The 22436-nt window shown below is 43.6% G+C and overlaps 1 protein-coding gene across 2 annotated transcripts in view; it reads right to left on the reverse strand.

Annotated features, from left to right (window-relative positions):
- The window catches only part of LOC310791722 (dnaJ homolog subfamily B member 6-like), a 73705-nt gene that overhangs the window by 35158 nt on the left and 16111 nt on the right, over positions 1–22436 (reverse strand). For both annotated transcript variants that reach the window (XM_083653376.1, XM_083653377.1), the window contains exons 3-5: positions 15759–15868; positions 1455–1520; positions 761–871 (exon numbers count right to left, since the gene is read on the reverse strand). In XM_083653376.1, coding sequence (XP_083509502.1) covers positions 761–871; positions 1455–1520; positions 15759–15868 — 287 coding nt within the window. The remainder of the gene's footprint in view (positions 1–760; positions 872–1454; positions 1521–15758; positions 15869–22436) is intronic.

Here is a 22436-nt window from a genome sequence, read left to right on the forward strand (position 1 = left end):
GAGAAGGAGGGAAGAGAGAGAAAGAGATAGAGTAAGAGAGAGAGAGCAAGAGAGAGACAGAGATAGTCAGGGGGAAATACATAGAGGGAGATGGGGAAGAGCATGCAGGAAGTTGACATTTTTTAAACCTGCACTCTGGACTGGCGTCGTTGCCCCGTCAAACACGGAAGAACAAAAACAAAACAGGAGCAACAAAGTTTTATGCGTTAGATTTTTTTTTAAGGTTTGTCTGAGGGAGCAGAAATGACACTTTGATGATAGGAGGCGTGAGGAGTGATGCCGTATTGTCCGAGGAATGAGTTATGATAACTGAGGAACGAGGACTGAGGACCGACGAGTGACGCCGTATTGTGCGATGTCTGACGCGTGAGGAGTGAAACAGTATTGCAGGAAGAATGACAGCGTTTTCGTGTGAGGACTGAAGGCGTTTCAGAGCAGACCCGATACAGTTTACTAGGAGACACAAGAACTAAAGAATGATAGCCAATACTCTGAGGGAGGAGGATGGCCTAAAATGGTTGCCTTACGTTGGTCTATGGGAGTGAATGGAGCCTTTCCCCCGTGATGGGCGTGGCCTATTTCAGGCAGTGTCTCTATGGTATTCCTGCTCTGGATGATGCCGCTTGTGGCACTTGGTTCCCTATGCACAGCGCGTGGTGCGCGTGTACCTAGCTGAGCTCAGCCATATGGGACAATTCTTGATTGATGATGTAAAGATGATGACGAAAAATGACTCCCAACTGGAAAGGAAAAAACTTACCAAAGAAATCTGCAAACGGGTCTCTGCCACCAAAGAACTCCCTGAACACGTCTTCTGGGTTGCGGAATGTGAATGTTTCATGGAAGTGGTCTCCATTGTGGAAATGGTTTCCTGAAATAGTAACACCATATCAGTGAAAACCTGGACTGGAAATTCACTTCATGAATTGAAAACATTCAATCATACACTACAGCAATGGTTCCCAAACTGTGATACGCATACCCATAGGGTACGTGAAGGTACTACAGGGGGTACTTGAGAGAAAGGGGGAAATGGAAAAATGTAAGAATAAATCATGAAAATAAATGAAATGTTGAAATAAATCTGTTCAGGAGGCACTAATTGCAACTCTTTCACTCCATTTCTTATTTAGTAATGTCATTCTTCAAAACGTGGGTTATCATTCATTCATTGCATCATACGCTATAGTTTTCTCTTGCAGTTTTCGAAAGAAAACGTTGGATACAGATAAAGGGGGTACTGAAGCCAAACAAGTTTGAGAACCACTGCTTTATTATGTGCAAGCTATTTCTATACCCAACCTGGGTTGCTGCCATCATGCCAGGTACCTGTGGCATCACATTCAGAGAAACATTGCCTCTGAAATCTCATGAATGCTCAAAAATATGTGCTGAGAAAGTATTTAGGGGGCTGAATGTTTTTTGCCAGTTTTGAACATAACACAACAATTTACCTCTTCCTCCATTTCCCCCTGTCAATCCTTCTTTTCCATAGCGGTCATATATACTCCTTTTGTTGCCTGGAAGAGAAAGGTGAGAAAGGTTCATGTCAAATAATAAACAATACAAGTTACCAGTAAGAAATAGTGTACAAGGATCAGTAAGGAGTATTCGTCCCGTGAATTCACGGTATGGGCGTCACGGTTCGGTGCGTGAAGCGACACGACGAATACGTCAAATCCAGAAGGTGGAGGTAAAGCACCTAAACACTGTTTGAATGCCATTCAATTGAATGGAATTAAACGCCACTGAAGAAGACACACCAAAACAACACAAGGGCCATAGAAATCCGCGTTCACTGAATGGAACGTTTTGTGGAGAGGAAACATTACCGGGGGTCGCTCCAGCGTGTTTACAAGCCGTAGCTTCCATGCTACTTGACAAAACCACAACAACATTGAAGCGTCCAGCTGCTCTCCCTTTACCGTCGTCAAAAAAGTGCAGAGCAGTATCCTAATGACTTTTATGACTCAGGCGATAAGCTGTTTTGCAAATTCTGTCAACATCAAGCCAACGAGGTAAGCTTGCTAATGTGACAAGTATGTGTGCCCTTGCCGTGTTCTCTACGGTTCAGAGCCGCAATACCTGGAAAGGTAACAAGCTAATCTTATCAAATCCTTAAATCAGACTAAATTCAAGATTTTTTTTTTTTTTAAGTTGTGAATCGATTAACACGTTCACTGCCGTGGACGAGTCAACTCGTCAAGCAGAAACCAGCGGTTGACTGCCGTGGACGAGTCAACTCGTCAAAAAAAAAAATTGACGGTGGGACGTGGATCAAAGCCCCCTACGTCTCCTATAAAAAATATGGGAGCCACCGAACGTGTACAACCCATACCACCGGCCCACTAAGTGCGACAGTGCTCTCCAGACTAGAGAAAGCCGAGCCAAAACTGCAGGGGAAAGCGTGAGGAAACCATTCTCATACTGTAGAATGGTTTGGCGAAAACGCTTTCTCGCTGGCGCACAACGGTGGCGCACAACGGTGGGGGGTTCCAAAAATAGACTGGGTGCAACACACTTTGAAACACGCAGCATAAAGCCCAGAATCGCAAAAGCTTCATCAAAGCTCTCAACCGAAACCCCAAGAAACGAGCGAGCCCCATCCAGACTCGCCCGACGAGGGGCCGCCAGGCAGCAGACAGGCAGCAGAAACTCGCTTGTGACACACCCGCTGCAGACCCACGGAGGGAGGAGGAGAACACCCACGGAGGGAGGAGTTTGAAGGAGAGGGGGGTGGGGGTGCTGTTATGGAGGAAATTACTGTTTAGAACTATTGTTTAGATGTATGATGTCTTACTGATGCCAAAAATAAATGGTTAAAGTGACTGTTCTATCGAATTTCACAAAAAGGCATTTATCTCAGCTTTAATTTCAACTGCTAATGCCTACATAACTACTAACTCTACAAACTAACTCTTTTAGACAGAGAAAGCACACATTCTATTAGTTCTTTTGAGATATTTTGTGTTCACAAAGTCCTATCAGAAAATAATCCTCGGCTCTTGAAAGATGAGCCAGAATCCTCAAAAAAAACCTTGGCAGAAGCTACCTACAGTAAAAAAAAAACTGTTGGCAGTGAATGTGTTAACACATTGAGTGCCAGCCGTTTTTTCAATCCTGTAGGTAAGTTGTGCCAGGTTTTTTTTTGAGGATTCTGGCTCATTTTACAAGAGCCGAGGATTCTTTTCTGTTAAGACTTCGTGAACACCAATCATCTAAAAAGAACTAATAGAATGTGTGCTTTCTCTGTCTAAAAGAGTTAGTTTGCAGAGTTAGTAGTTATGTAGATATTAGCCGTTGAGTACAGCATGGTTTCAGAGATTTTCAGAGAGTTTAGAGATAAATGGATTTTTAGAACCACCTCACGTGCCTGTGATTATGGGTGCCCTTGGGCAAGTCTGTATACTGTATTGTGTGTGTGTGTGTGTTCGCGCGTTGCTCCGCGGCTCTGAGAGGAAGAGATCTCTGTCCGTTCTTTGCCCCCACAGCGTGTCTGTCTCCCACTCTGTGTGTTCTCTCTCTCTCTCTCTCTCTCTCTCTCTCTCTCTCTCTCTCTCTCTCTCTCTCTCTCTCTTCTCTCTCTCTCTCTCTCTCTCTCTTCTCTCTCTCTCTCTCTCTCTCTCTCTCTTCTCTCTCTCTCTCTCTCTCTCTCCTCTCTCTCTCTCTCGGGACTAGAGAGAGAGAGAGAGAGAGAGAGTGTGTGTGTGTCTCCAAACTCCTCCCTCCGTCTGTGCTGCGGAGGGAGGAGGCTCCGCGGCCGCTCTCGGGCACTCTGGACTGTAAAACTGGCTCGTTCGTTTCTTGAGGTGCCGGCTGAGAGCTTTGAAGAAGCTTTTGCGATTCTGGTCTTATTTATGCGCAAAGGTACTCGAGTGTGTGTGTGTGCGCGCGCGCGTGCGTGTGTGTGTGTGTGTGTGTGTGTGTGAAATCGAAAGAGTTTTCGCCCAGCTATTTCCTTGAAAATTAGACTGGCTTTCCAGCGGACCCGTGGCTGTGGCTTTCTCTCTGTCTGGAGAGAACTGTCGCCACTTAGTGGTCGGTAAAATAGATTATACACATTCTCTTCCTCCAATATTGATATAGAAGACGTAAAAGGGGTTGATTGATGTCCCACCGTCAAAAAAAAAAAATGTTTATGTAAGACGAGATATCTCGTCTTTGGCACTCAACGGGTGGATTATGTAAGACGAGATATCTCGTCCATGGCACTCAAGGTGTTAAGATAAGAAATGTGATTCTTACTGGAGCTGCACAATTAATCGAATCACAATCGCAATATGGCCAAGTGCAATATCCAAATCGCAGGATCTGCAATTATTTGATAAAGGAAAAATGTATATCAGACAGACTTCTTCTCTTGTACATTAGTCATGGGAAATAAGAAATGTGTGAGTTTTCTTTTTAAATCAAGCATAAAAAAGGTTGTAGCATGACGTCTGTGCAGCATTTCATAATTGCGCACTCAAAGTTCCGGCATTCGTCCACCTCAGTCGGATTTGAACAAAACGCTGTGTTGTATGTTTAGGAGATAGCGCAGTCTCGAGTGAGTTTAATCAGGATTTCTCAAAGGCATCTTGAGTTAGGAGCAAATATGTACTGATCAATATGGCACGTTAGCCCCACTTCCTTCCAGACCATGCACACCAATTTGGGTGAAATTCTGTCCAAGTTTTTTTTAGATAGATGTTTGAGGAATTTGTGGTGCCCCCTATAGGTTGGTCTCAAAATGCTTTCGTAAACCTATTCCCAAACTCGGACTGAAGTTACCTACCAAAATTTATCATGATCAGGTTAAAGTGTAACTACACCCAAAACCAAATGTTTGGTGAAACCAGACACCTAAGCTCAGACCTGCCTTTTGCAAAGATGTTTTGGTTGACAGCAGCCATGTTTTTTGACCGATCTTGCTCATTTATAACAGAAATGTGTATCAGTCCCCCACAGCTGTATGCCAAATTTGGTGTTCATCTCCAAAAGGGAGATGTCAAATTACTGTTTTTCACATTATGCAAATTCACGAAAAATCCACCATGGTGGACTTTTATGGTCCTAGAGGTTTTTTTGTCGAGCACAAGTCAATCGGACTTATGGTGCGAGGGGCATGGTCTTTCCTAAACTGCATTTTTGGGCCTTAATTACAGCGCCATCATCTGGCCGATTGGGCTCATTATTTCTTGGGAAGCATTTGCTGGTTTGTATTTCCAACCCTGCCCAGGGCCGCTGGAAGTCACTTTAAGCAGGGGGTGCTGTTTTTTTTTTGTTTTTTTTTGCCATATTTAGAGGAATATCTAATTTTAAATTAACATTAGGATACTGTTGTGATGTAATTATTCTGTATTTTCTGCTTTTCTCACTCATTCAGAGCAAAGAGGGAGATATATAGCATGATGATAATGCTCTATATCTCCCTATTTGCTCTGAATACACCAGTTAACATGACACAGACTTAACATTATAGAAATATTATCAGCAAACTTAATGACTAGACTAATTATTCTGATCTGAATGGCATATATCAAGAAACATTGACTCCTCTCTTTGCTGTATAGTGGGAGGTGCATTTTTGAGTAGACTATTAAAATAGCATGTCAAGTTCACATTTCTTTATTGCCAGATTAAACAATTCATATTGGTTGTTGGTTGGTTCAACACAACATGTGCGTGCATGCGCGCTTCTTCTTCTTCTCTAGCCTACAAGCATGTAACTTCCTTGATTGTTATTGTTGATAATTATATTTAAATAGGCTACATTTTCAGTATATCAATAATGCAATCATGTCCCAAAACATTCTTAACACATTCACTGCCAGCCATTTTTTTTTTACTGTAGGTAGCTTCTGCCAGAGGTTTTTTTTGAGGATTCTGGCTCATCTTTCAAGACCCGAGGATTCTTTTCTGCTAAGATTTTGTGAACACAAAATATCTCAAAAGAACTAATAGAATGTGTGCTTTCTCTGTCTAAAAGAGTTAGTTTGTAGAGTTAGTAGTTATGTAGGCATTAGCACTTGAATACAGCATGGTTTCAGCGTCTGAAAATTTAAGCTGAGATAAATAGCTTTTTGTGAAATTCGATAGAACAGTCACTTTAACCATTCATTTTTGGCATCAGTAAGACGTCAGACATCTAAACAATAGTTTTGAACAGTAATTTCCTCCATAACAGCAGGAAACACCCCTCTACTTCAAACTCCTCCCTCCGTGTGTGTTCTTCTTGGCTGCAGCGGGCGTGTCACAAGCGAGTCGCTGCTGCTGCTGCTCCTGTCTGCTGGCGGCCGCTGGGCAAGTCTGGATGGGCTCGCTCGTTTGTTGGGGTTTCGGTTGAGAAACCCCAAGAAACGGGGTTTCTTTTGCGATTCTGGTCTTATTTATGCTGCGTGTTTCAAAGTGTGTTGCACCCATAATCTATTATGCAAATTTGCAAACCCCCACCGCCAGCAATCAGCGCGAAAGCGAAAGCGTTTTCGCCAATCCATTTTACTGTATGAGAATGGTTTCATCGCGCGTTCCCCTGCAGTTTTGGCTCGGCTTTTTCTAGAATGGAGAGCACTGTCGCCACTTAGTGGGTCGGTGGAATGGGTTGTACACGTTCGGTGGCTCCAATATTTTTATAGGAGACGTGGGGGGCGTTGATCCACGTCCCACCGTCAAAACATTTTTTTTTTTTTTAAGCCGAGATATCTCGTCATTGGCAGTCAACCGTTGGATTTTGTAAGCCGAGATATCTCGTCAATGGCAGTGAACGTGTTAAACAAGAAAGGAACATAGTGCACTGCAAAATATTTTTAATTACATTTGTAAAAAAAGAAAAAAAAAAAATTGGGGGTAAAAAAACTAGGGGGTGCTGCAGCACCCCTACTTCCCGCGGCCCTGACCCTGCCTCCTAGACTAGTATTCATTATGTTGTATTTAGGGCTGCAATCTTCTTATCGCGGTTAACCGGGAAAAAAGGCAAAGAAAAAAAGGAGGCATTATTAGATGGACTAGTGCATTGCCCGTTCCCCCCACACACTCCGGCAGGCCCCCCTAAGTGCACTCCCCAAGTTTGAAGTCGATCCGACAAACGGTTCTCAAGATACGTGAAGGACAGACATACAGAGAGTCCTGGAATTATTGTAGTGCAGTGCCCGTTCCCCAGTCGATCGGACGGACAGTCCTGGAGATACGTAAGCCGTGATCGTATTGGTCGAATGGCACAAAATTCAACACTGCAATTTCTCGGGTTCCCAGCAGCACGTTTGGTCATGTCTGGTGTCATCACTGTCGCTGCAGCTGCCTGTCAACTTGCTGCAAACTAAATTAGTGACAGCCTAGGTTACAGCAGTGCTAATATGAAGCTATCAGGCATTTGTATTTCTATTATCTATTACAAAATAGCAAGTAACATTTTGTAGGCATAAACAAAAGTAAAGTAAAATAAAATAAAAGGGGACTTTCCTAACCTTCATTGGAGTGATGTTTAGCCAAGACAATACTTTTATAAGGCCTAAAGGAGTTTGTAGTCAGTTGACTGCAAACTCCTGCTTTAGGTGTCCTGTGAAATGGTTTAGTGATGTGAGATAGCAGAAGAATGTACCGGTACCTGTATCAGAACCAAACAATTCATGGAATTGATCAGAAAAGAGGCTATGAGCCCAGGGTTCGAAACTACAATTTTTCACCATCGTCCCGGAACCGTCTCCAAATACAATCTAAGGCAGGGATGTCAGAGATACGGCCCGCGGGCCGGATCCGGCCCGCGGGCAGGTTTCATCCGGCCCGCGAGATGTTTTGGAATATTAAAAATATATATATATATATTATTATTATTAAATTTGCACCCCATTATCATGAACTACGTGTGGCTAATAAGCAAGCTAAGAGTTCATTCATAAGTTAATTAACTCATTGAGTGCCAGCCACTTTTGGAGAACGGACGCTCCCAGTGCCAGAGTTTCAGAGCGTTTTCAGTGATTTCTCGAGGCCCACAGAATATTGTGTGATATTACTATGTAAACACTGAACACGGACAAAGAACGATGAGACTCTATTCTATCATCTGCAAAAAAAAGTTTATTGATCCCATTTTCCGTTCTTTAGTTATGAGCCGGAGAAGATAGCTTGATTCATCCAAAAAAAGCAATTTTTTTCTAGAAGCTGAGATAATTGGCCTTTTGTGAAATTAATCATTTCAAGCACATCACTGACTCTGAAGCTAATCTTTTCTAATGTAGTCACACCTCAAAAATAATTTCCTTCAATAAAACAGTTTAGGCCAGGGAATTTTGTTTGGCAGAATAATATTTTTAGCTACAACCAGCAGCGCTGGCCCCTGCGTGCGCTGCTGGTTGCAGCTTCTTGCTGGTTTTGATTTGCTGCTGGTGGGTATCGGATATTCTGGCTTGCGTTTGTCAATCCTGTCCTGCTGCCTGGGTCTGTCTGGGTGTTGTGTGTGTGCTGCTCTGCGTGCCCCCTCCCCCCCCCCCCCCCCCCGCCCCGCCCCGCCTCGCCTCAACTGCACACTCCTCCTCCTGTCTGTGGTGGCTCTCTGCTGAGTTTGCTGTGCGCACAGTGAAGGGTGCTTGACATCCTGCTTTTTTACAGCGTTCCGCGTGTGTTTGTCACCGGCAACGATGCTTCCAGTTGAGAATAATAACAACTCGACGGTGTGGATGTGCGGATGTACTGTCGCAACCGACACGGAGCGGCTCAATTGTGGGAGCAGATTGGCTGCTGCAGGCACAGCTGCAGTAACGTGCTTCAGCATATCGATGCATACGGATGCGATGCGATTTCCGTTTCCATAACGACTTCTTCTTTGTTTTTTCCTTGCCTTTCTGTTATGTGGAGAGCACTGTCGCCACCTAAGGGTTCTGTAAAATAGGTTAGACACATCCAATAGCTATAATATTTGTACATCAGAGGCAGAAGGCTTTGATCGACGCCCCACCGTCAAAAAACGCAATTGACGAACATGTCCGTCCTTGGCACTCTACGTTACTATTTGAAATGACGAACATGTCCGTCCTTGGCACTCAATGAGTTAACCTGCACTACAAGGAAGTATGTCAGTAGGTCATCAGGTGTAAACAAAGCCGCCATGATGCCACGCTGGAATTGAATCGCGCATTCGGCTACCTACCAAAAAACAAAGGAATCAACAAGATGCTGTCGAAAAAGAGAAAGGTTGACACGGAATGCAGGCAGTTTCAAGAGAAATGGAGAGAGCAGTATTTATTTTGTGAAGTAAATGGGTAAATGAGTCGAATTGATTTTAGTAAAAAAAAAAATCCGGCCCCCATGAGGTCTCAGTTGAACAAATCCGGCCCTCTACCTAATATGAGTCTGACACCCCTGATCTAAGGCGTCCCGAAATAAATGTTGCCGCGCCGAATTTTAAATATTTGTTTTTTACCACGTGCGCAGCAGCGTGTGGTCAAGAGAAGGCTTTTTGGGGTGAGTCATAAATCCATTCATTCAGTCCAGAACGGATGATTTCATCAGTGATGATGTCATGCCAGGTTTCATCCTCAGGTATTTTGACTCTTGACTGTAAGAGGGCCAAGTCTTCATTAGGAACGTCCTCATGTTTTTCTCTTAAACGGCTTCTGTCAAGAAGATGTGTATATGTTCTGTCATTGCCTTGGCGAATAGCGATGGTTCTGTTCCAGTGTTGCACAGCTGAACATCTGCCAGAGATTGAAGATATCGAAAACACTTTTAAACCTGCCAAACCTGGGCTGTTGAGTGTTGTAGTTTCCTCCAATGGGCTTGAGTTGCATGAGGTAGCCTGGTTGCTACATGACGCATGTGGTCCTGGGCCAAAGTTGCCCTCGTCTAGGGGTGGGCGATATGACAATATTAGATCGTTTAACGATTAGAATGGCTCCACGATCTACCTTTCCAGACAGATCGTTAGTATTGTATCGTGATACATGCAGTGCACATTCTATCAGTTGCATTTCTATGTCTGAAAGACGCCTCCAAAGTCCCCCCCCCTTTCAGGTAACGTTAGTAAGCGCTTGGTCGTGGGGGGTCACCAACTGGTCGTCATGGCAACTCATTACCGCATGTTTTTTGTGAGTTTGGGTCCCAGGGAGACACAAATCATGTGATAATATCACATGAATTATTGTAAACTCAGCATAAAAATGAATGATGTGAAAATATTTATGAAACAAATTTCCATGACTTTTCCAAAACTCAAAAAAATCTACTTCCCTTCTTTTCCAGGTTTTTCATGACTGTACGAACCCTGAAATTAGTTTGGATGTACTTGTACTGTTCAGTAACTTGCAAAATCTTAAAAAGCAATATGAAAAAGATTCATGATAAGATTGTGGATCGTGATCCTGCCTGAAAAATGTTTGATATATTTTTGCCATATCGCCCACCCCTACCCTTGTCTACATTATTATTAGTTAAAATCATTCAAAGTGACCTTTAACATAAACTAGAACGATTTATGCCTCCGCCATTAGTTCATTCTTGAGTCCAAATCGCCATTTGAGGCAAATTGGAAGAAATTCCGTCAAGGCACTCCTGAGATGTGTTACAGAGCTTGGAAATTGAGTGTGTGAGGTCACAGTGACCTTGAACTTTGACCTTTAACCATCAAAATCTAATCAGTTCATCCTTGAGTCCAAGTCGATGTTTGAGGCAAATTTGATGAAACTCTGTCAAGGCATTCCTGAGATATCGCGTTAACAAGCTTGAAAATGGTGTTCGAGAGGTCACAGTGACCTTGGCCTTTGACCACCAAAATCGAATCAGATCATCCTTGAATCTAAGTCGATGTTTGACGCAAATTTTATGAAATTCCGTCAAGGCGTTCCTCAGATATCGTGTTAATGAACATCGGACGGACGGACGGACAGACATACGTACATACGGACGGACAACCCGGATCCATAATGCCTCCGGCCTTGCTATCGCCAGCGGAGGCATAATAAAACATACTAATGATTAGGGGCCCTATCTTCCCCCTGGCGCTAAACTGGCGTTAAATGCAAAAAAACAAGATGCGCTTTACGCCGAAGAGGCGTGGCGCAGTGCCAGAATAGGCCAGAATGGGCGTTTCGGCCTTAAATACCGGCCTAAGGCTGGTTTCACACCGGCGACCCAAGCCTTGCCTATGCCTTGCCTTTACCCACGCTTTTAAATAGGCGTCCGTTTTAGTCAATGAGGCTGTGTACACCGGCCGCCTGAGCGTGAACCCTGCGTGTACCCACGCCTTGCCTGTGCCTTGCCGATTTTATCGAATAGGCGAGAGTTCTATTTTCACGCCGACAAGGCGCGTGCAGGCAGGCTTTTCTGTCAAGCCATGAAAGAAAAACGCGACAATATCCGTGGGAACTGGCAAAGTAAACTGAATTTCAAAATAAAATGGAGTTTCTACAACAGTATTGAGCAGAGAGAGAGAGCGAGAGAGATATTGACGGGTGGCTATCACGTGGGGCTTTCTCCCTGTCGGCAAACAAATCTTCATGAGAGAGAATAGCGACCGAAGAAGCAAGATGGACAATGTTGTTGTGCCAGCACATATTCTTGCAAGATCACCTCTCTAAAATGTCCGACTATAGTCAGACCTGCTATACATATCCAGCATCAATAGAACATTAAATATATCAGATTTATTTAACCTAGAGGCTACCCATGACAATTCTGGACAACACGTGAAAAAATACAGTCGGGAGAGAGGAGAGGCGCTTGTGACTCGGCTCCAGGTTCGGCGTGCAAAAGGCGTGCGGTGTGATCGCAAAAGCGTGTAACAGGTTCACGCCCAGCTCGGCGTAGGCGTGGGTTGAGGCAAGGCAAGGCGTGGGTCGTCGGTGTGAAACCAGCCTAACGCTATCTTCCCCCCTGGCGTTAATTTAGCGCTTAGCGCTTTTCAAAACCAGGCCTTATTCAGTGCGCCGGGGATACAGTAACCTAGGCCTATTCACCTTATGTAGCCACGCCCATTTGATGTATGTAACATACCAAATAAAAGCAAACGGCAATGTCTAAGAATGCAACGCCATGTAACTGGCTCATTAAGTCTCGCATTCCAGGGGATTACGTTAACGTCTGCGGGTCTTTATTGACGTTAATGGCTCGCGCTGCTATCGCGCTGCCTCGGAGGAGAGAAAACTATCCGAAGCTTTCTTTGTTGGAGTCCAGGTATGTTTTACAAGAAAGTGCTCGTCATTGTCGACGATAACGTTATCTAACCTGGCTAACAGTGGATACTTGCTTGCTTGCTGTGTACCGGCTCAAAGTAGTAGGCTACGTTATTTATTTTACCCCTTCACTGTCTGCTCCAAAAACAACTCTTATTTTGCGCCGTGACCGCCGGAAGTGTTAGAAGGACCCGGAAGAATTTGGTCCACTGTAAGGTCTGAACATACGGTGAATAGTGCAAAAGTTAACGGTTAGAAAATTCAAATTTAAGTCTGGTTTTGTCACGAGTAGCATACAGCTGCAGATTCAGCGCGCCGGCCCCGGGGATACACTCACTCTCTCCCCTCTCTCTCTCTCTCTCTCTCTCTCTCGCGTGTCAATTTCTGCCCCTAGCGCACTGCAAGCATCAGATCTGAAATGTAGGCTACACCACAGAATGACAGAACCATCACTATTTTGGGGAAAAGGCCACTAATTTATAGCCTATGTAGACACTAGGCAGGCACAAAGACCGATGGAAAAAAAAAGTTGTTATACCGTAGTTTTGAGCCCCTGTCATTCAGAGGCTGTTGCATCATCCTACCTGAGAAAACGATATTCTGCCCAAACTTTCACCAATCTAATCTCATCATGACATCCAGGGATAGGCTATATTTTTCTAGCCGATGCGTTTATATGTATATATGGATTGCGCTTGACCACGCCCACAATTTGCGCTGCGCCTGGCCTTAAACGCTATTTTAAGGCCAGGGGGAAGATAGGGCCCTAGATGTTCAATCATCAACCTTTTTATTGAAATTCACCTGAAAGGGGGGAATCTATCTGGGGTTAGGGTTAGGGTAAAAAAAAAGAGATGGATTTTAGATGGATAAAAAAAAAATCCATTTACAGTATCTATCCATCCATCTATCAATTGGCGTCCAGAAGACGGTCCTTCTATGTGAAAATGTTCGTTGGGTCTGTCTGTCTGTCTGTCTGTCGATCTATCTATCTATTTATTTAAACGGATCCCCATTAGCTGACGCCAAGATGCCAGCTAGTCTTCCTGGGGTCCAAGCAGCAATATACATTACATCGTAGGCAATCAATAGAATATACACAAACAGAAAATACAAAAAGCATAATACTAAAATACATATATAATTAAAACATAAAATATCTATCTATCTATCTATAACAAAGGAAAAAAAACATTACAATTGCCCCCGGTCTCCCCTATACTACCCTTGCCATCTCAGACAAAAATCACCATCAGTCAGCACTCGGTGGTGGTCTGGTGGAGGAGATTAGAAAGTGGTAGGAAGCAGTGGTCCGTGTGGGCATGGCCAGTGTACAGACAGACCACTGACTACAACTGCTGCTGGGAGATTATCTGCATCATGGAAGTTTAACGTTGCTTGGCTTGTGTTAAATGAACCTAACATTAATCAATTATAACCGTCATGCAACTGGTTATTTTCTCGTGCGCCCTACCAGAGGCATCACTTTTAGCACTGGTCTCTGAGTAATGGCGTAGAAAGTACACAACTTCGTTTTTGTCTCGCAAAGGTAATTATTGAGTCATTTAATCAAAACATGTTTGCACCTGCTGCTTGCTGATATGAACAGTAGCCTTGATGCGCTTCAGAGAATGAAGACATTTATGTAGAGTGAGTGCACACATACGGCAGCAATAAAGTAGCCTACACAAACAAATGGTAATGAGCTCAACCCCACGGTAGAGTAACGCTGTGGACACACAGGGGGCGGAAGGGCAGAAGGACGGAAGCGAAGCGCATTTCTCTCACGAGCAGGCGCCTGGCTGTCCACACAAGGAGCGCATTTTTCCACGCCGGGTATCAGCTCATCTTCATCTTTTGTTTTCACATATCTACCTCATTTTGACTAGGGATGCACCGATCCACATTTTTTCACTTCCGATCCGATTCCGATACCTGAATTTGGATATCTGCCGATACCGATATGCCGATACCAATATTTTTCTTGAATATACAGAATAGGCAAAGATTTGGCCAATTAAAGATTTTTTTTTAAATATACCTTGCAAAAAGCAGACAAAATTAAGAAAATATACAAGGCAAAGAAGGATACTATTATACATGACAGTGGCCCGCGCTGGAATTGCAAAAGAAAAAAAATCCAGATTCCGATCCGATCCGTGAATTAGTGCCAATATCGGCACACGATACCGATATTGGATCGGATCGGCCCCATCCCTAATTTTGACCATGAGTTTATAACCATGTATAACGTAAAATGTTCATGACAGTTCATGGTATGTCCATGTCTTGGGATTGGGGTAAACACTGAATGAATGATCACAGTAGGACAAAAAGTGTTTGTCAACAACGTTGTTGTGTAGGTAGGTCTATAGCAGGGGTGGGCAATTTTTTTTTCCTGAGGGCCATACTGACTTACATCAAGTAAGCGAAGGGCCACACATTGGAGATTATACCTGCCAAAACTCCTTAATATGAAAGTATAATAATAATGTAATAACATGTTATAATACTGTAATAATATATAAGGCCCTCTGTCGACCTAGCGTCTTTTCATCTGCTCCGGTGTCTTTTTTCAGTTGTTTCCAATGAGGAGAGAGCGTATGTGGGCGCACACGGACGTCTAGAGAAAGTGCGCTACGCCCAGCGTCTATTTTCACAGCGCTCCGGCGTTTTTGTGCGCCGGCTCCCAGCGCTCCCAGCTGAAAATATTTTAACTTTTCAGAAAGACGCTGGTGTCATGTGCTCCTTTTCAATTGTGGGAGCCGATTGGCTAGACACTTAATATTTCTGGTGAGTGTTGAGCTAAATCACTGTATGTGTGTTGTTAGCTAATGTTAGCTGTCAGCTATCAAGCTAGCTACCGCACTGAACTAACGTTACTTTTAGACTGCTTCCTTGCATATTGTGCGCTGAGATCTCACACACACACACACACACACAATTTCTTGTTAATCTCCTGATATAATAGTGCCACAAATCCAATGGCTGTAGCAGATTATTAACATAATTATGCCTTTTATTGAGTTTTTGGGGGTCGTTTTGTTTTCTTTGCTGATTTTGCCCCAGGCCCCAGGGCCACAAGAAATGACTGTAGAACAGTAATTTCTTACACATGAGATTACTTTTAGCCTTTTAGTCATAAAGATTATTGAAAGATAGCCTGTTCAATATTCCAGACTGAAATGTTATAACAGAAGTGGAGTTTTGGCCAGAATGACATGAAAATGTGGACACTTATTCAGCGGGTAAGTCTCTCTCTCTCTGTCGCTCTCTCACTCTGTTGTGCCGGATGACCACCTGAAACCCTACTTCAGATAGCAACATCACTCCCACCTCTCTCTCTTTCCCCCTCCCTCTCTCTCTTTCACTCACGGCTCGTGGAAAAAATAGAACAGACGCCGAACAGAAGCGCAGCAGAGCGTGAGCGCGCTCCGCGGCGCGGGCAGTGCGGACGGTCAGGTCAGCTAACATCAGTTAACGAATGAAAAATGGCTGTGCACCACTGCGCTTATGCGTCCTGTGTGTTTTGGCCGTAAGATGACGGCGGTGATGCGGTTATCGTCACAGCCCGCTCTGTAATACCAACCATCCAACAGGTCACACTGTAATACCAACCATCTGACAGGACTTCATAAGCCTCCGACAGCTCCTTGAATTTCTTCTCAGCCTCCTCCTTGTTCTCTGGGTTTTTGTCCGGGTGCCACTTCAGCGCTAGTTTTCTGTAGCTAGAGGGCAAAAGAGGGAAGGGGAGGGCAGTTTAGTTTTCTGTAGCTAGAGGGCAGAAGAGGGAAGGGGAGGGCAGTTTAGTTTTCTGTAGCTAGAGGGCAGAAGAGGGAAGGGGAGGGCAGTTTAGTTTTCTGTAGCTAGAGGGCAGAAGAGGGAAGGGGAGGGCAGTTTAGTTTTCTGTAGCTAGAGGGCAGAAGAGGGAAGGGGAGGGCAGTTTAGTTTTCTGTCGCTAGAGGGCAGAAGAGGGAAGGGGAGGGCAGTTGCTGAAAAAGGTGTGCTGGAAACGGTTCGAGCACACCTTTCGAGCACACCTGTCATTTTGCTCAGAGAGCCCCAGGGATGACGTATTTTTGTAGTCGGAACGCCGAAGTCGCAGACTTCCGGGTTCTTCACTGTTTCTGCCTATGGGATTTTTTAATGGGTTTTTGGCGTGATGCTTAAAATAAGGTATCTGGGCAACGCAAGCTTAATCAAACACGAACCAGTGTTCAGTGGGATAATCTTCACAAATGAGGACCACTTTCATGAGTTTTGAAGCGTAAATGCGAGCCCTAGAAGTAAAACGCTCGTGCTAAGCTAATCCAGAACTACACACAGTGTCACATACAGTAGGCTTCCCCGTCACGTCACCACTCAACCTGGACTGTTGTTGATGTGTGCGCTGCTGTGCACTGATTACCCCGGGCTGAACCAGGTGAGGGAAAGAGAATTTCTGTGTTCATCCTTTGAAGTGATGACGTTATTGACGTATAACAGACATGGGACCAAGTCACTTCGGTCCAAGTCTCAAGTAAGTCCCAAGTCATTTGGTCCAAGTCTCAAGCAAGTCCCAAGTCATTTTGTTTTGGGCAAGTCAAGTCACAGGTTTTGTCAAGTCAAGTCAAGTCGAGTCCCTAGTTAAGGCAAGTCAAGTCCCAAGTCAAGTCACTTTTTTCCCCCACGCCCAAATACTGCAGTCTTACCTTTCTTTATAAAGAAAAGACATGGTATTATTAATACCTGTCTACCTGATATTGGCCAATTTACGGTATCTAACCCGTTCAAAAAGTATGACAAATATAATTTGTGTTCTAATCATTGATATTCAGTGAAATAAATGTAATCAAACAAAAGTCAAATAACTTTATAAAGGCTTATTTATTTCTGAACTGGTTCTCAGTAAAAAAAAAAAAATCTGCCAACAAATAGCTTAAACTTAGAGTATTTACCTCTTCTCAATCAAAACATATTAATATAAACAAGGCTGGAAACCTATACTGTATATGCCATTGCAGAAAAGCATTGTTGACACACACACACACACACACACACACACACACACACACACACACACACACACACACACACACACACAGCTGACATGTTCCTCTCCCCCCTCTAACCCAGGGCTGACACATACATTTGCATAATGTCCCATGATGCATTGTGGTTGACAAGGAAGCAACCAAATGTAGCTAAATAAGTGGCAGATAGTAATATTTATTTTTACCAAATTTTTACCACAAGTTGTAATATTTCAATGTTGGCCAAAATACAAATTAAAAATTGACTATATGAATTAACACCCTAAGTCTAAAGCACATTTTTAGGCGGGGTATATATACATCTCACAACTAGAACGACTTGTAGGATGATTGGGAACTTTGGAGACCGTGTTGCGCAAGCTTGTGCATAATATTTTAAGATCTCTTGGTGTGCTCGCAGTCTACGATCAAACTGGCGCACCGCTGGCCAAAAGTATTTAATAAATATTTCCTCTCAATCACTGTTAAACATTGAAACACTGACAGCCAGATTACAACATCAAACGTTGTTAGATTCCGCCCCTGCCCTTCTGCCTGTTTGAAGAATATCGCAGCTGTGTGCAATCCAGTGAGATGATTGATTGACGGCCAGTCATCCAATCACGACAATGCTATAAGGAGGAGCATGACTGGATGACAATTTCTCATTGGATGACTCAGTCATGATCCTCCTTAGGGATTGTGGTGATTGGGTGACTGGCTGTCCGTCACGCTGCTCTCTCCGTCTCCTCCTAATGCGTTCCAGCTTGCACTTGGCTCGCCATGCACTGACTGATGCATAACAGACAGTCAGAGAAACTTGGACAATGTTACGTTATGATTTCATTATTTAAACAGACAAACACAAACAAGTCATCCAAGTCATCACCTCTCAAGTCAAGTCAAGTCTCGAGTCTTTAACTTCCAAGTCCAAGTAAGTCTCAAGTCATTTATGTTTTTGTCAAGTCAAGTCACAAGTCATCAAAACAGGGACTCGAGTCGACTCGAGTCCAAGTCACCAAGTCTCAAGTGCCCATCTCTGACGTATAATATCCCCGTCGACTAAACAGTGTAGTCTCATTTAGCCGTTTGCTAGCTAGCCGCCCTTTTAACGGCACATAAAATATTAAAAACTCATAAAAGTGGTCCTCATGTGTGAAGATTGTGTGAACACTGGTTCACGTTTGATTAAGCTTGCATTGCTCAGAGACCTTATTTGAAGCATCGCGCCAAAAATCCATTCAAAAATCCCATAGGCGAAAACAGTGAAGAACCAGGAAGTGTTAGCATCGATGTTTTCCGGACTCATTCCTGGGGCTCTCGATAGGAGTTAAATGGTAAATGGTAAATGGCCTGCATTTATATAGCGCTTTTATCCAAAGCGCTTTACAGTCAGTAGGTACATTCACCCATTTACACACCGATGGCGGCAGGTTACCACACGGCCGCTCCGCTCCAGACCGCTCCCCGCTCTACAGATTTCACCCGCTCGCACTCACCGCTCCGCTCAAAAGAATAAAAAAGATAAAAAGGCCAGGGTGTTTTAATTTGCGTTTAAACGCCTGGGCAATGGGCATTGCTCACTAGTCACTACTACAAATAACATGAGCTCAGCAGAGTCGGCTGCATGTTCGTTTCTCTTCCTTCTCGTCTCGCTGCAGCTGGCAAGAAAATAGTGGGCGTGCACATGGCCACGCACCGATGCATTCTGCTTCGAACATGTTGTGATCGAAACCGGAGCGGGATTGAGCGGGTGATCGGTGCCGCTCCAACTTTCTTCCGGTACCGCTCTGGTCCCCGCTCACCGCTCAAGCCAAAATCCCCCCGCTCCGCTCCCCGCTCGCTCCGCTCACATGCTCTGGTCTGGGGTCAGTCGAGACAAACTGTCTTAAACCAAACTGGATGAGATTGACGGGGAATGAGCTGCTCTGTCTCCTCTCTCTCGAACTAGGATGTCACTCTGCTACTTGCCCCTCAAAAATAATCTGTCATATTATTTATGTCATTGTTTGATATGCATGTTTACAGTATTAGGCTATAGTATTTATTTGTTTGTAACACATGGGAACCGTTTACATTCTGTGTTGTTCTGTGTTGCAACTGCAGTAACATTATAGCCTACTCTGTCATTGCATTGCATATTTTTTGAAGATTTACGTTAATTCAAGTAGACTCATTCCATCTTGTGTGCAGACAGTGAGCGAGTGAGGTATTAGGCTATGTTTCGTTACACATATTTATATTTGTGTGTTACAATTTGTGTGAGTAAAGTTCACTTAATTTTGGACATTCTGTGTTTAAACAATTCAACAGTGGATTTGATGTCAGTGATGTCAGTGTCACATTTCTGTAGCTTACCTACAATACACATGGGATGTTGAACCAATGCGTAAAAATGTATATTTTATCTTTATTATGTAAACTTGTACATGTTCACTGCCTGATAAGACATGCATTGAAGATGCATTTTGTGGACGTGCAGATGTCGACCGTGCATGTAGGAGTGTCACCAAGGAACAGGCGTTGTGTTTTTGTTTTTTATATTTTATTTTTCAATTTTCAGAACAAAAAACAAGAACAACAAATAAGCTCAGACACGAAAAAAATAAAAATAGTACATCATCAACATTACAACATTAACTTGGCGCTACCAGCCGCATAGGGTATCCATGTGCTGTTGTGTAACACTGTACACTTTTTTTGTGTGTGTGTGCATACAATCCCACACAAGTTCTTAATGACTTACCTGGTTAAATAAAGGTTAAATAAAAGAAATTAAATAAAACAAGGAGTCCATGAGAAATCAGTCAGGCGAGTTATGCCTACCCCACACTACAGGATTTTCAAATCCTTGAAGATTATAAAAATCTTGAGAGCCCACACACTACAGGACAGAGAGAGCCGATTTTTTAACATTTCAATCTTGGGACACACACACAATCGCGTCTGTTCAAACGCAACCCCACACACTAGAAGATTATGCCGAAGATTCACATTGGAAGCAGGGCTCGACGTTAACTTTTAAAATGCCTATTCAGTGTGCGCACCGGGTGTAGTAGTAGTAATAATGATAATAATAATAATAATAATAAAAATAATACATTTGTGTCATTTCGTTTTCTAAACAAATCTTATTTTTTGTTTTTATAATGCATTTGCACTGAAAGGATTTGTTTAACTAATATTTGCGCGGACAGCCGCGTCCATTCGGGGTGTAGGCCTACTGTGCACGGCCAGGCGAAAACCGTCTGTAGGTGCCTTGTTGAGGGGCGCTTCTGCTGATTAATTTTGACTCACTTTTCCGTGCGGACACTCGCGATGCGGGAAGCTATGAGACCTAAGCGCTTGTTGTAGGCTACATGCTTTGCAGTATAGCATTAGTTTTCCGTCCCGTTCAAAGACGCACGGGTATTTCACCTCGATGACAATTTCCTCGTTCTTTGTTTCTGTGCGGGGCTGCGGGTGAACGCGGACCAGTTTATTTTGCGAAAAACTAATGGAAACGCAGCTACTACTGGCTCTCTGCTCAAGATGCAATCGCCTGTCGGGTTGTAAATATCTAACATGTTAGATATGGCCGATTCACAATCGGGAAGAGGCAGTCTTCCCGATTGTGAATCTTTGAACCCCACACACTACAGGATCATTTGGGAAGATTATCTGCCCGACGCGCTTCAAATCGGGAGCACCCCCGAGAAAATCGGGAGGGGGGAATCTTGGCCATAATCTTGCAAATTATCCTGTAGTGTGGGGTAGGCATTACTCGCCACCTCTAACCTCATCCAAGTAGGCCATAAACGGGTCCCAGATAGTTTCAAACTTCCCAAGTAATTTGGTCCTCAGGAACCTAAGTCTTCAGGCGCTGTTTTTTGCAAAAAGTATCAAAGGTCGAAAGGTTCGATACATTTACATGTATCAACTCGAAATTATCTGGTCCGCCCAGAGCCGTGTATATAGAAGAGTTGCGACATCTCCATTCACTCCAATGGACCAGTTTTTTACTCTCAAGAGTTCCAGGAAGTAAGGTCCTGGATTAAGCAGCACTGTCGAGTTGCAGCAAAATGGACAGTTTGTGTTACAGTATACTTTGAAATAGGGATGGGCGCGAGTAATCGGGTACTCGAGTACTCGTTCATAACGTCAGTACTCGAGTAACGTTTCCGCTGTTCGGGTACTCGCCCCACTCCCCACCCCTTTAAAAATGGTCTAAATCTACGCATGCATCGTTATGTGGATCTGGCAGCATGAACTGCACGGGCGTCAAGTCAGCCAGAATGTACAAGTACGTCATCCGCATTGTTGATTTCAAAATAAAAGGCTTATTGTAACGTAAGTTGTAACCTTATTTATTTTGTAATGTAATGCGTTACAGCCATAGTTTCACGCCATACAACATCACAACGAGTATTTTGATACAAGGTTTGCTGCTTCGTTCGTTTTCTCCTCCAACGTGCATAAATAATAGGGCTGTGGCGATTCACTTATCTCCCGATTCGATACTATCACGATTCTTGGGTGCCGATTCGATTTATATTGCGATTCTTAAGTATTGCGATTCTACGATTATTGCGATTCGATATTACGATTTATTGCGATTTTTGTTTATTTTTTTCTTTTCTTTTTTCAGTTTGTTTGCTTTTTTACACTAGATTAGAACATGGGAAAAGTTGAATCATACACTAGAGACTGTATATTATATATCATGAGTAGGGCTGGGCGATATAGTTAAAAACAGGGGCGGACTGGGATCATAATTCAGGCCGGGCATTAGATATCAAGCAGGCCAGGCCGATATGGGCCGACGCGCGTGAAATTTGGGCCGTTTGAAGCCCAATTTGGGCCGTTTGAAGCCAGATTTGGGCCGTTTGAAGTCCAATTTTACAATGAGATGCACCCACTTTAACCCTGAAGTGTAATTATTACTTCGGACTAACTAATAAAGTAATAAAACCACTAGTAAACCAGTAGGCCGCGCCTGGCCTGCTGTTCAGTGAGTGGCCTGACTGCAAGCACCCAAAAAAAAATTTTTTTTTTTTTTTGGCGATTATCGATTCTGGAATAAAAGATCGATTCAAAAAATCGTGACATTAAAAATCGCGATACTTAGGTGAATCGATTTTTTCCCCCACCCCTAATAAATAAGCTATTTACTTTTGTTTAAGTAACATTATTTTGAAAGTTTTAACCGGAAGTTTTCCAGCTCATCCCGAAAATGGTGGCTGAAGATATGCTCCCGAAGGAGACAGATGCACGCTTCTTCATAGTGCACGCCTGATAAAACTCA

The sequence above is a fragment of the Poromitra crassiceps genome (genome assembly GCF_964638095.1).
Source record: "Poromitra crassiceps genome assembly, chromosome: 17".
NCBI lineage: Eukaryota > Metazoa > Chordata > Actinopteri > Beryciformes > Melamphaidae > Poromitra > Poromitra crassiceps.